The 11,018-nt window shown below is 50.3% G+C and overlaps 1 protein-coding gene across 1 annotated transcript; it reads left to right on the top strand.

Moving 5' to 3' along the window:
- The first annotated feature begins 171 nt into the window (after window positions 1-171).
- LRRN4CL (LRRN4 C-terminal like) lies at window positions 172-3,668 on the top strand. The gene is made up of 2 exons (XM_003274094.3): window positions 172-658; window positions 1,553-3,668. The coding sequence occupies exon 2, from the start codon at window positions 1,558-1,560 to the stop codon at window positions 2,272-2,274; it is 717 nt and encodes a 238-aa protein (XP_003274142.2). The 5' UTR covers window positions 172-658; window positions 1,553-1,557; the 3' UTR covers window positions 2,275-3,668.
- Window positions 3,669-11,018: the final 7,350 nt, after the last annotated feature.

The raw sequence follows: 11,018 nt of genomic DNA, 5'->3' as shown, positions 1-11,018 counted from the left end.
AGAAGCTATCCTGGCCCCTTCCCACTCCCTGCATGTGACTTTCATCTCCCCCACAGGAGGGGGATGGTGTAGGGCAGGTCTGCAGAGCTGGGAGACATCATTCTGGCCCCCTCTGCACCCCTCCCTTCCTCCCTTTCTCTGTCCATTGGGAGGCAGAAGACAGGAAATGACTGCCATGGATGTGGTATGATTTTTACCAAAACAGCATTTTGCAGCTGAGGCCCGTGCTGTTCGCAGCTGTTTTCCTCAAATATCAGCCAGGTGGCCGCCTCCTATGTTCCCCTCCCCATCCCTTCGTATGACTTCAGCCTTCGGATTCTAAGCTCCTGGCTGCTTTCCACATTCCACTCCCCTTCCAGAACCCAGGCATCCTGGGCTCCAGCTAAAACTTGCCTGTGGCTTTCCCCATCCCTGGCCCCGTGACTCAGTCCCTCTGAAGGGAGCAGCCCTCTTTTTTGGCAATCACCGGGGAGGTGGGGGGAGGAGGAGGGGAGCTAGGTGGTGACATCACAGTCGAAGGTTATAAAAGCTTCCAGCCAAACAGCATTGAAGTTGAAGATACAACCTGACAGCACAGCCTGAGATCTTGGGGATCCCTCAGCCCAACACCCATAGACGTTAGCTGGTGGATTCCCGCTGCATCAAGGCCTACCCACTGGTGAGGAGCTGCTATGGGCCAGAGAGGAGGAGGGAGGCATGCAGGGGCCAGGACTCCTTGGACAAGATTTGCACAGATAGCAGGTGGGGAGGGAGGATTCCAGCGTCCCTATTTTTTTCTCTTTTGTTTTAAAAAGCAGCTGTGCTTACAATATTTCTCCGTTCTGTTCTCTTTTCTCACTTCTGTCTCCTTTCTGGGTTTTTGCCTGTGTCACTGACGGATACATGTTTTTGTTGAGTTGAGGTCTCACTCTGTCACCCAGGCTGGAGTGTTGTGGAGCGATCATGGTTCACTGCAGCCTTGAACTCCTGGGCTCAAGTGATCCTCCTGAGTAGCTGGGACCACAGGCATGTGCAGTATATTTTTAATGTTTTTTAATTTTTTAATATTTAATTTTTAAATTTTAATTTTTGTAGAGATGGGGTCTCACTGTGTTGCCCCAGCTGGTTTGGAATCCTGGCCTCAAGCAATCCTCTTGCCTTGACCTCCCCAAAGTGTTGGGATTATAGGCATTAGCCTAGGGGTCCGGCTTTGTTACTTGTTTTGCTTAGATCTTTTCTCGGGGTGGCAGCTAGTAAATATCCTACCGTTCTTCCCTGGGCTAAGTAAATCATTTCCTCTTCTCTCCCTCAGCACTTTGTTTATTCATTAACTGTTTCTAATACTTAACACATGCTGATCATGCATCTGTCTCATGTGTCAGATCATGTTTTATTTTTTGTCTGAAACCAAGCACACAGCCTGGACTCAGAAGTTGGTTGACAAATGAGTGTGTCCAACTTCTTTCCTCTTCTGGTCCCCAGTTGCATTTTCCTGTCTCCAGAGATTTTGTCCAGGCAGAGGGCATGGCAGGCTTTTGGGCTGAACAGGCTTTATCCACCCCTTCCCTTCCAGTCTCCATGCTGGGCTCTCCCTGCCTTCTGTGGCTCCTGGCCGTGACCTTCTTGGTTCCCAGAGCTCAGCCCTTGGCCCCTCAAGACTTTGAAGAGGAGGAGGAAGATGAGACTGAGACGGCGTGGCCTCCTTTGCCGGCTGTCCCCTGCGACTACGACCACTGCCGACACCTGCAGGTGCCCTGCAAGGAGCTACAGAGGGCCGGGCCGGCGGCCTGCCTGTGCCCAGGACTCTCCAGCCCTGCCCAGCCGCCCGACCCGCCGCGCATGGGAGAAGTGCGCATTGCGGCCGAAGAGGGCCGCGCAGTGGTCCACTGGTGTGCCCCCTACTCCCCGGTCCTCCACTACTGGCTGCTGCTTTGGGACGGCAGCGAGGCTGCGCAGAAGGGGCCCCCGCTGAACGCTACGGTCCGCAGAGCCGAACTGAAGGGGCTGAAGCCAGGGGGCGTTTATGTCGTTTGCGTGGTGGCCGCTAACGAGGCCGGGGCAAGCCGCGTGCCCCAGGCTGGAGGAGAGGGCCTCGAGGGGGCCGACATCCCTGCCTTCGGGCCTTGCAGCCGCCTTGCGGTGCCGCCCAACCCCCGCACTCTGGTCCACGCGGCCGTCGGGGTGGGCACTGCCCTGGCCCTGCTGAGCTGTGCCGCCCTGGTGTGGCACTTCTGCCTGCGCGATCGCTGGGGTTGCCCGCGCCGAGCCGCCGCTCGAGCCGCAGGGGCGCTCTGAAAGGGGCCTGGGGGCATTTCGGGCACAGACAGCCGCACCTGGGGCGCTCAGCCCGGCCCCCGGGAAAGAGGAGAACCCGCTGCCTCCAGGGAGGGCTGGACGGCGAGCTGGCAGCCAGCCCCAGGCTCCAGGGCCACGGCGGAGTCATGGCTCTCCGGGCTGAGCGCTTGTTTAGGTCCTGGACTTGGCGCTTTGTTTCCTGGCTGAGGTCTGGGAAGGAATAGAAAGGGGTCCCCAATTTTTTTTTAAGCAGCCAGATAATAAATAATGTAACCTTTGCGGTTTAAGAGGATAAAATGGAGGATATTATTATGTGGGTACTTATATGTCCTTTGTAACCATTTAAAAATGTAAAAACTACCCGACATAATAATGCGAACCTATAGTAGCAACTACTCCAGAGGCTGAAATGGGAGGATCTCTTGAGCCCAGGAGTTTGAGTCCAGTCCAGCCAGGGCAACATAGCCAGACACCCTTGTTTTTCATTTTGTTTTGTTTTGGTTTTTTGTTTTTTGAGAAGGAGTTTCCCTCTGTCACACAGGCTGGAGTGCAATGGCGCCATCTCAGCTCACTGCAACGTCCACCCCATGGGTTCAAGCGATTCTCCTGCCTTAGCATCCTAAGTAGTTGGGATTACAGGTGCCCACCACAATGCCCGGCTAATTTTTGTGTTTTTTTAGTAGAGACAGGGTTTCACCATGTTGTCAGGCTGGTCTCAAACTCCTGACCTCAGGTACTCCACCTGCCTTGGTCTCTCAAAGTGCTGGGATTACAGGCATAAGCCACCGTACCCAGGCAGACCCCCTTCTTTAAAGATGTAAAAACTGGCCGGGCGCGGTGGCTCACGCCTGTAATCCCAGCACTTTGGGAGGCCGAGGCCGGCAGATCACGAAGTCAGGAGGTCGAGACCATCCTGGCTAACACGGTGAAGCCCCATCTCTACTAAAAATACAAAAATTAGCCGGGCATGATGGTGGGTTCCTGTAGTCCCAGCTACTAGGGAGGCTGAGGCAGGACAATGGCGTGAACCCGGGAGGCGGAGCTTGCAGTGAGCGGAGATCGTGCCACTGCACTCCAGACTGGGCGACAGAGCAAGACTCCCTCTCAAAAGAAAAAGAAAAAAGATGTAAAAACCATTCTTAGTTTGTGGGCCTTACAAATCAGGCCACTGGCCCATTGCTTGTAGTTAGTTGATCCATGTCATGCACCCTCAAAACGGCTCTGTCACTGTGAGTGGCTTCAGTGGGATTTTGAGAATAAGTTTATATTCTTGCTAGGTAAAAACAAAACAAAAATGACAGTAATACCAAGGAATTTCTCCCCCCTTTTTCCCTCCATTTGTATTTATTGCATATCCACTGTAACAACATTAAGGGACCTTTAAAAGGAAGTAATTTTTATCGTTTATGATCCCTTTCAAGTCACTGTCCACACACCCATTTTTCAGAGTAATATACATACTTTTGATTTTTTTTTTTTTTTTTTGAGACAGAGTCTCACTCTGTTGCCCAGGCTGGAGTGCAGTGGCACAATCTCAGCTCACTGCAACCTCTGCCTCCTGGGTTCAACCGATTCTCCTGCCTCAGCCTCCCGAGTAGCTGGGACTACAGGCACGCACCACCACACCCAGCTGATTTTTGTATTTTTTTAGTAGAGATGGGGTTTCACCATGTTGGCCAGAATGGTCTCGATCTCTTGATCTCATGATCCGCCCGCCTTGGCCTCCCAAAGTGTTGGGATTACAGGCCTGAGCCACCGCGCCCAGCCTTGAATTTTTTTTTTAATTAAGTGAATGTAGAAAAGTCTGTTTTGTGTTACTACACAGTATAATCCTCACCTGTGTGGATATTATAACTTTTTAAATAATATATATGTATATATTTTATAGAGACAGGGGGGGCCTCACTATTTTGCCCAGGCTAGACTTGAACTCCTGGGCTCAAATGATTCACCCCCCTTGGCCTCCCAAAGTGCTGGGATTACAAGCCATTATAACTTTTTTTAATTATAAAAGTAACACATGGGCCAGGTGCGGTGGCTCACACCTGTAATCCCAGCACTTTGGGAGGCCGAGGTGGGCAGATCACGAGGTCAGGAGTTCGAAACCATCCTGGCTAACATGGTGAAACCCTGTCTCTACTAAAAATACAAAAAATCAGCTGGGCTTGGTGGCATGTGCCTGTAATCTCAGCTACTCAGGAGGCTGAGGCAGAAGAATCTTTTGAACCTGGGAGGCGGATGCTGCAGTGAGCCGAGATCATGCCACTGTACGCCAGCCTGGGCGGCGTAGCGAGACTCCATCTCAAAAAAAAAAAAAAAGTAACACATAAGGCGGGCGCAGTGGCACACACTTGTAATCCCAGCACTTTGGCAGGCCGAGGAGGAGGCTGAGGAGGGCGGATCACCTGATGTCAGTTCAAGACCAGCCTGGCAAACAAGGTGAAACCCTGCCTCTACTAAAAATACAAAAATTAGCTGGGCATGGTGGCAGGCACCTGTAATCCCAGCTACTCGGGAAGCTCAGGCAGGAGAATCACTTGAACCAGGGAGGTGGAGGTTACAGTGAGCCAAGATCATGCCACAGCACTCCAGCCTGGAAGACAGAGCAAGACTCCGTCTCAAAAACAGTAAATAAATAAATAAAAATTTAAAAAGATAAAAGTAACACATACAAATTTCAATTAATACTGAATAATATGGCCCAGTGCAGTGGCTTATTCTGCCTGTACCCAACACTTTGGGAGGCTAAGACAAGAGGATCACTTGAGACCAGGGGTTCAAAACCAGTTTGGGCAAAATATCAAAACCTTAACTGTACAAAAAATTTAAAAATCAGGACGGGCGCAGTGGCTCATGCCTGTAATCCCAGCACTTTGGGAGGCGGAGGCGAGCGGATCACCTGAGGTCGGGAGCTCAAGACAAGCCTGACCAACATGGAGAAACTCTGTCTCTACTAAAAATACAAAATTAGCTGGGCATGGTGGTGCATGCCTGTAATCCCAGCTACTTGGGAGGCTGAGGCAGGAGAATCGCTTGAACCCAGAAGGCAGGGCTGGGCGCAGTGGCTCATGTCTGTAATCCCAGCACTTTGGGAGGCCGAGGTGGGCGGATCACGAGGTCAGGAGATCGAGACCACGGTGAAAGCCCGTCTCTACTAAAAATACAAAAAAAATTAGCCGGGCACGGTGGCGGGCGCCTGTAGTCCCAGCTACTCGGGAGGCTGAGGCAGGAAAATGGCATGAACCTGGGAGGTGGAGCTTGCAGTGAGCCGAGATCGCGCCACTGCACTCCAGCCTGAGCGACAGAGTGAGACTCCGTCTCAAAAAAAAAAAGAAAAGAAAAAGAAAAAGAACCTAGAAGGCAGAAGTTTCAGTGAGCCCAGATCACGCCATTGCACATTGCACTCCAGCCTGGGCAACAAGTGTGAAACTGCATCTCAAAAAAAAAAAAAAAAAAAAAAAGGGCCAGGCATTGTGGCTCATGCCTGTAACCCAGCACTTTGAGAGGCTAAAGCGGCTGGATCACCTGAGGTTAGGAGTTTGAGACCAGCCTGACCAACAAGATGAAACCCCATCTCTACTAAAATACAAAAATTAGCTGGGCGTGGTGGCAGGTGCCTGTAGTCCCAGCTAGCTACTTGGGAGGCTGAGAGAGGAGAATTGCTTGAACCCAGGAGGCGGAGGTTGCAGTGAGCCAACACCACGCCACTGCACTCCAGCCTGGGCTACGGAGTGAGATTCCATCTCAAAAAAAAATTTATTCTATTATAGAACCTCTAGAATAAATTTAGAATACTATGTTATCCTGGCTGGGCTTAGTGGTCAACCTGTAATCCCAGGACTTTGGGAGGCCAACGTGGGCAGATCACTTGAGGTCAGGTGTTCAAGACCAGCCTGGCCAACATGGTGAAACCTCATTTCTACTAAAAATACAAAAAATAGCTGGGTGTGATGGTGGGCACCTGTGATCCCAGTTACTCGGGAGGCTGAGGCAGGAGAATAGCTTGAACCCGGGAGGCAGAGGTTGCAGTGAGCCGAGATCGTGCCATTGCATTTCAGCTTGGGCAATGAGTGAGATTCTGTCTTTAAAAACAAAAAAAGAATACATATGTTATCCAGAATACACTTGTTATAACACTGCAGTAAATACCCTGTGCCTTTTTTCCTTTTTTTTTTTTTTCTGGAGACGGAGTCTGTCTCTGTCTCCCAGGCTGGAGTGCAGTGGCGTGATCTGGGCTCACTGCAAGCTCCGCCTCCTGGGCTCACACCATTCTCCTGCCTCAGCCTCCTGAGTATCTGGGACTATAGACGCCTGCCACCACACCCAATTTTTTTTGTATTTTTAGTAGAGACGGGGTTTCACTGTGTTAGCCAGGATGGTCTAGATCTCCTGACCTTGTGATCTGCCCGCCTCAGCCTCCCAAAGTGCTGGGATTATAGGCATGAGCCACCGTGCCCGGCCTTCCTTAGCGTCCATTTATTTACAAATAACGAGAGGTCATACTATCTCATTATTATTACTATTTATTTATTTCATTTTTTGAGATGGAGACTCTGTCTCAAAAAATAAATTAAATAAAAAAATAAAGCCCATGCTTGTCACTCTACCATGGAGAGGCAACATAGCATAGTGGTTTAGAGAACACACACTGCCTTGGGTTGAATCCTAGTTTTGTTATTTACTTTGTGACTTTAGGTAAATTATCTCATCTTGGCTGGGCATTGTGGCTCACGCCTGTAATTCCAGCACTTTGGAAGGCCAAGGCAGGGGATGGCTTGAGCTCACAAGTTCGAGACCAGCCTGGGCAACATGGCGGAATCCTACCTCTACTATAATAAAAATACAAAAGTTAGCCAGGTGTGGTACATGCTACTGGGGAGGCTGAGGTGAGAGGATGGCTTGAGCCTGGGAGAAGGAGGTTGCATTGAGCCAAGATTGTGCCACCGCTCTCCAGCCTGGGCAATAAAGCCAGACCTCGTCTCAAAAAGAAAAAAAAGCACCTTTTTTTTGTTGTTGTTTTGTTTTTTTTGAGACGGCCTCTCACTCTGTCGCCAGGCTGGAATGCAATGGCACAATTTCGGCTCACTGCAACCTCCACCTCCCAGGTTCAAGTGATTCTCCTGCCTCAGCCTCTCAAGTAGCTGGGACTACAGGTGTGTGCCACCACGCCTGGCTAATTTTTTGTATTTTTAGTAGAGACGGGGTTTCACCATGTTAGCCAGGATGGTCTCGAACTCCTGACCTCGTGATCTGCCCCCCTCGGCCTCCCAAAGTGCTAGGATTACTGGCGTGAGCCACCGTGCCCGGCCAAAAAGAAATATCTTTCTGAGTCTGTTTTTTTTTTGAGACAGAGTTTCACTCTTGTTGCCCAGGCTGGAGTGTAATGGCATGATCTCGGGTCACTGTAATCTCCGCCTCCTCAGTTCAAACAATTCTCCTGCCTCAGCCTCCTGAGTAGCTGAGATTACAGGCGCCTGCAACTATGCCCGGCTAATTTTTATGTTTTTTTAAGCAGAGATGGGGTTTCACCATGTTGGCCAGGCTGGACTTGAACTCCTGACCTCAGGTAATCCACCCTCCTTGGCCTCCCAAAGTGCTAGGATTATAGGCATGAGCCACCATGCCTGGCCTTCAGTCTGTTTTTTTTGTGACTAAAAATAGTTTCTACATCATAGGAATTGTTGTGATTATTAAATATGGATTAATCATACAAAAGTCTCTAGTAGACTGGGCACAGTGGCTCACGCCTGTAATCCCAGCACTTTGGGGAGGCCGAGGCAGCTGGATCACCTGAGGTAAGGAGCTCGAGATTAGCCTGGCCAACATGATGAAACCCCCTCTCTACTAAAAAATACAAAAATTTGCCCGGTCTGGTGGTGCGTGCTTGTAATCCCAGCTACTCGGGAGGCTGAGGCATGAGAATTGCTTGAGCTTGGGAGGCAAAGGTTGCAGTGAGCCGAGATCCCACCACTGCATTCTAGCCTGGCGATAAAGTGAGACCCTGTCTCTCAAACACACACACACAAAAGTCTCTAGTGCATATATTATCAATATCAGTAACTGTTATTGTCATTATTACTCTACCTTCTAAAAAACATTTAAAGTGAGCTTCACTTTCAAGAATCTAACAGCCCCGGTCGTGGCAGAGCACAGAGTAATGAACAATGACTCACAGCAGCGGGGATAAATGCTTAATGGGTTAAATACTGTAGCTGGAAGGCAGAGAGCAGTGGTCAAAGCAGGCTTTTCTTTTGTTATATATATATATATATATATATATATATATATATATATATTATATTTTTTTTTTTTTTTTTTTTTTTTGAGACGGAGTCTCGCTCTTTCACCCAGGCTGGAGTGCAGTGGTGCGATCTCGGCTCACTGCAGGCTCCGCCCCCCGGGGTTCACGCCATTCTCCTGCCTCAGCCTCCCCAGTAGCTGGGACTACAGGCGCCTGCCACCTCGCCCGGCTAATTTTTTGTATTTTTAGTAGAGACGGGGTTTCACCGTGTTAGCCAGGATGGTCTCGATCTCCTGACCTCGTGATCCTCCTGCCTTGGCCTCCCAAAGTGCTGGGATTACAGGCGTGAGCCACCGCGCCCGGCTGTTATATATATTTTTAATATTTATTTAGTTATTTAGTTATTTTGAGACGCAGTCTTGCTCTGTCGCCCAGGCTGGGGTGCAGTGGCGTGATCTCAGCTCACTGCAAGCTCCACCTCCCGGGTTCATGCCATTCTCCTGCCTCAGCCTCCAGAGTAGCTGGGACTACAGGCACCCACCACCACACTCGGCTAATTTTTTGTATTTTTAGTAGAGACGGGGTTTCACTGTGTTAGCTGGGATGGTCTCGATCTCCTGACCTCGTGATCCGCCTGCCTCGTCCTCCCAAAGTGCTGGGATTACAGGCGTGAGCCACCGAGCCCGACCAAAGCAGGCTTTTCTTAGAAGGCAAACCCTGAATCCTGAAAAACTCCTGGGAGTTAGTTTACTAAGTGAAGAGACAGGACATCCCAGGCAGAGACTGGTCGGTGCACAGGCCAAGAGGAGGGTGAAGTCTGGTTTGCAATATGCACAGCTTACCCTCAAGTGGTGGGCGATGAAACTGCACAATAACTACCAGCATTTACATACTCTGCCTTGCCAGGCACCAAGGTAGGTGCTATTGTGATCTCCACTTGAGAGGGGGTTCTAACCCCACTCCCTGCAAAAAAAGCCAAGGTGGGGGCAGAAGTAAGTCAGACCACTAGCATTTAAGTTGTCCTGGATGGCCGAGTATGGTAGCTCACGCCTTTAATCTTAGCACTTTGGGAGGGCGAGGCAGGTGAATCACTTGAGCTCAGGGGTTGGAGACCAGCCTCACCAATATGGTGAAACCCCGTCTCTACAAAAAATAGAAAAATTAGGCCAGGCGCGGTGGCTCACACCTGTAATCCCAGCACTCTGGGAGGCCGAGGTGGGTGGATCATGAGGTCAGGAGTTCAAGACCATCCCGGCTAACACAGTGAAACACCGTCTCTACTAAAACTACAAAAATTAGCCAGGCACAGTGGCAGCCACCTGTAATCCCAGCTACTCGGGCAGGAGAATTGCTTGAACCCGGGGCAGGCAGAGGTTGCAGTGAGCTGAGATCATGCCACTGCACTCCAGCCTGGGCTACAGAGTGAGATTTTGTCTCAAAAAAAAAAAAAAAGAGAGAGAGAAAAGAAAAAGAAAAATTAGCCGGGTGTGGTGGCATGTGCCTGTAGTCCCAGCCACTTGGGAGGCTGAGGTGGGAGGATCGCTTGAGCCCAGGAGGCTGAGGTTGCAGTGAGTCAAGATTGCACCACTGCACTCCAGCCTGGGCGACAGAGCCAGATCCTGTCTCAAAAACAAAAATAGCTGGGTGTGGTGGCTCACGCCTGTAATCCCAGCACTTTGGGAGGCCGAGGTGGGCGAATCACCTGAGGTCAGGAGTTCGAGAACAGCCTGACCAATATGGAGAAACCCCATCTCTACTAAAAATACAAAAATGGCTAGGCTCGTTGGCTCACGCCTGTAATCCCAGCACTTTGGGAGGCCGAGGCAGGTGGATCATATGAGACCAGGAGTTCAAGACCAGCCTGACCAACATGATGAAACCCTGTCTACTAAATATACAAAAATTAGCCGGGCATGGTGGCGCGGGCCTGTAATCCCAGCTACTCAGGAGGCTATGGCAGGAGAATCGCATGCACCCAGGAAGCAGAGATTGCAGTGAGCCGAGACCGCGCCACTGCACTCCAGCCTGGGCGACAGAGCGAGACTCCTCCTTAAAAAAAAAAAAAAATAGCTGGGCGTGGTGGTGGGTGCCTGTTATCTCAGCTATCCGGGAGGCTGAGGCAGGAGAAATGCTTGAACCCGGGAGGCGGAGGCTGCAGTGAGCCGAGATCACGCCATTGCACTATTGCACTCCAGTCTGGGCAACAAGAGTGAAACTCCATCTCAAAAAAAAGAAAAAAGAAACCAAAACAAAACAAGTAAGTTGTCCTAGATGGTGGAAGTGTCACGGAGTTTTAAGCAGGGAGGTGAGGACAGGACTCGATCATTGTGTTTTGCAAAAATCCCTTTGGCAGTCAGGCAGAGGACGGCTCAATTCCCTGAATAGAATGAGTGGGCCAAAGAGCAAGCACATTTCTTCGGCTCCTGGCAAACATTGCCAAAGAACTTCCCAAAGCGTTGCGCTAAGGGACCGTATTCCTTCTAATTTCTAAGGAGGGTGAGGC

Source organism: Nomascus leucogenys, chromosome 4 (genome assembly GCF_006542625.1).
Source record: "Nomascus leucogenys isolate Asia chromosome 4, Asia_NLE_v1, whole genome shotgun sequence".
Lineage (NCBI taxonomy): Eukaryota > Metazoa > Chordata > Mammalia > Primates > Hylobatidae > Nomascus > Nomascus leucogenys.
Note: the sequence above shows the minus strand (reverse complement) of the source record. Positions and strands in the feature narration are given on the sequence as shown.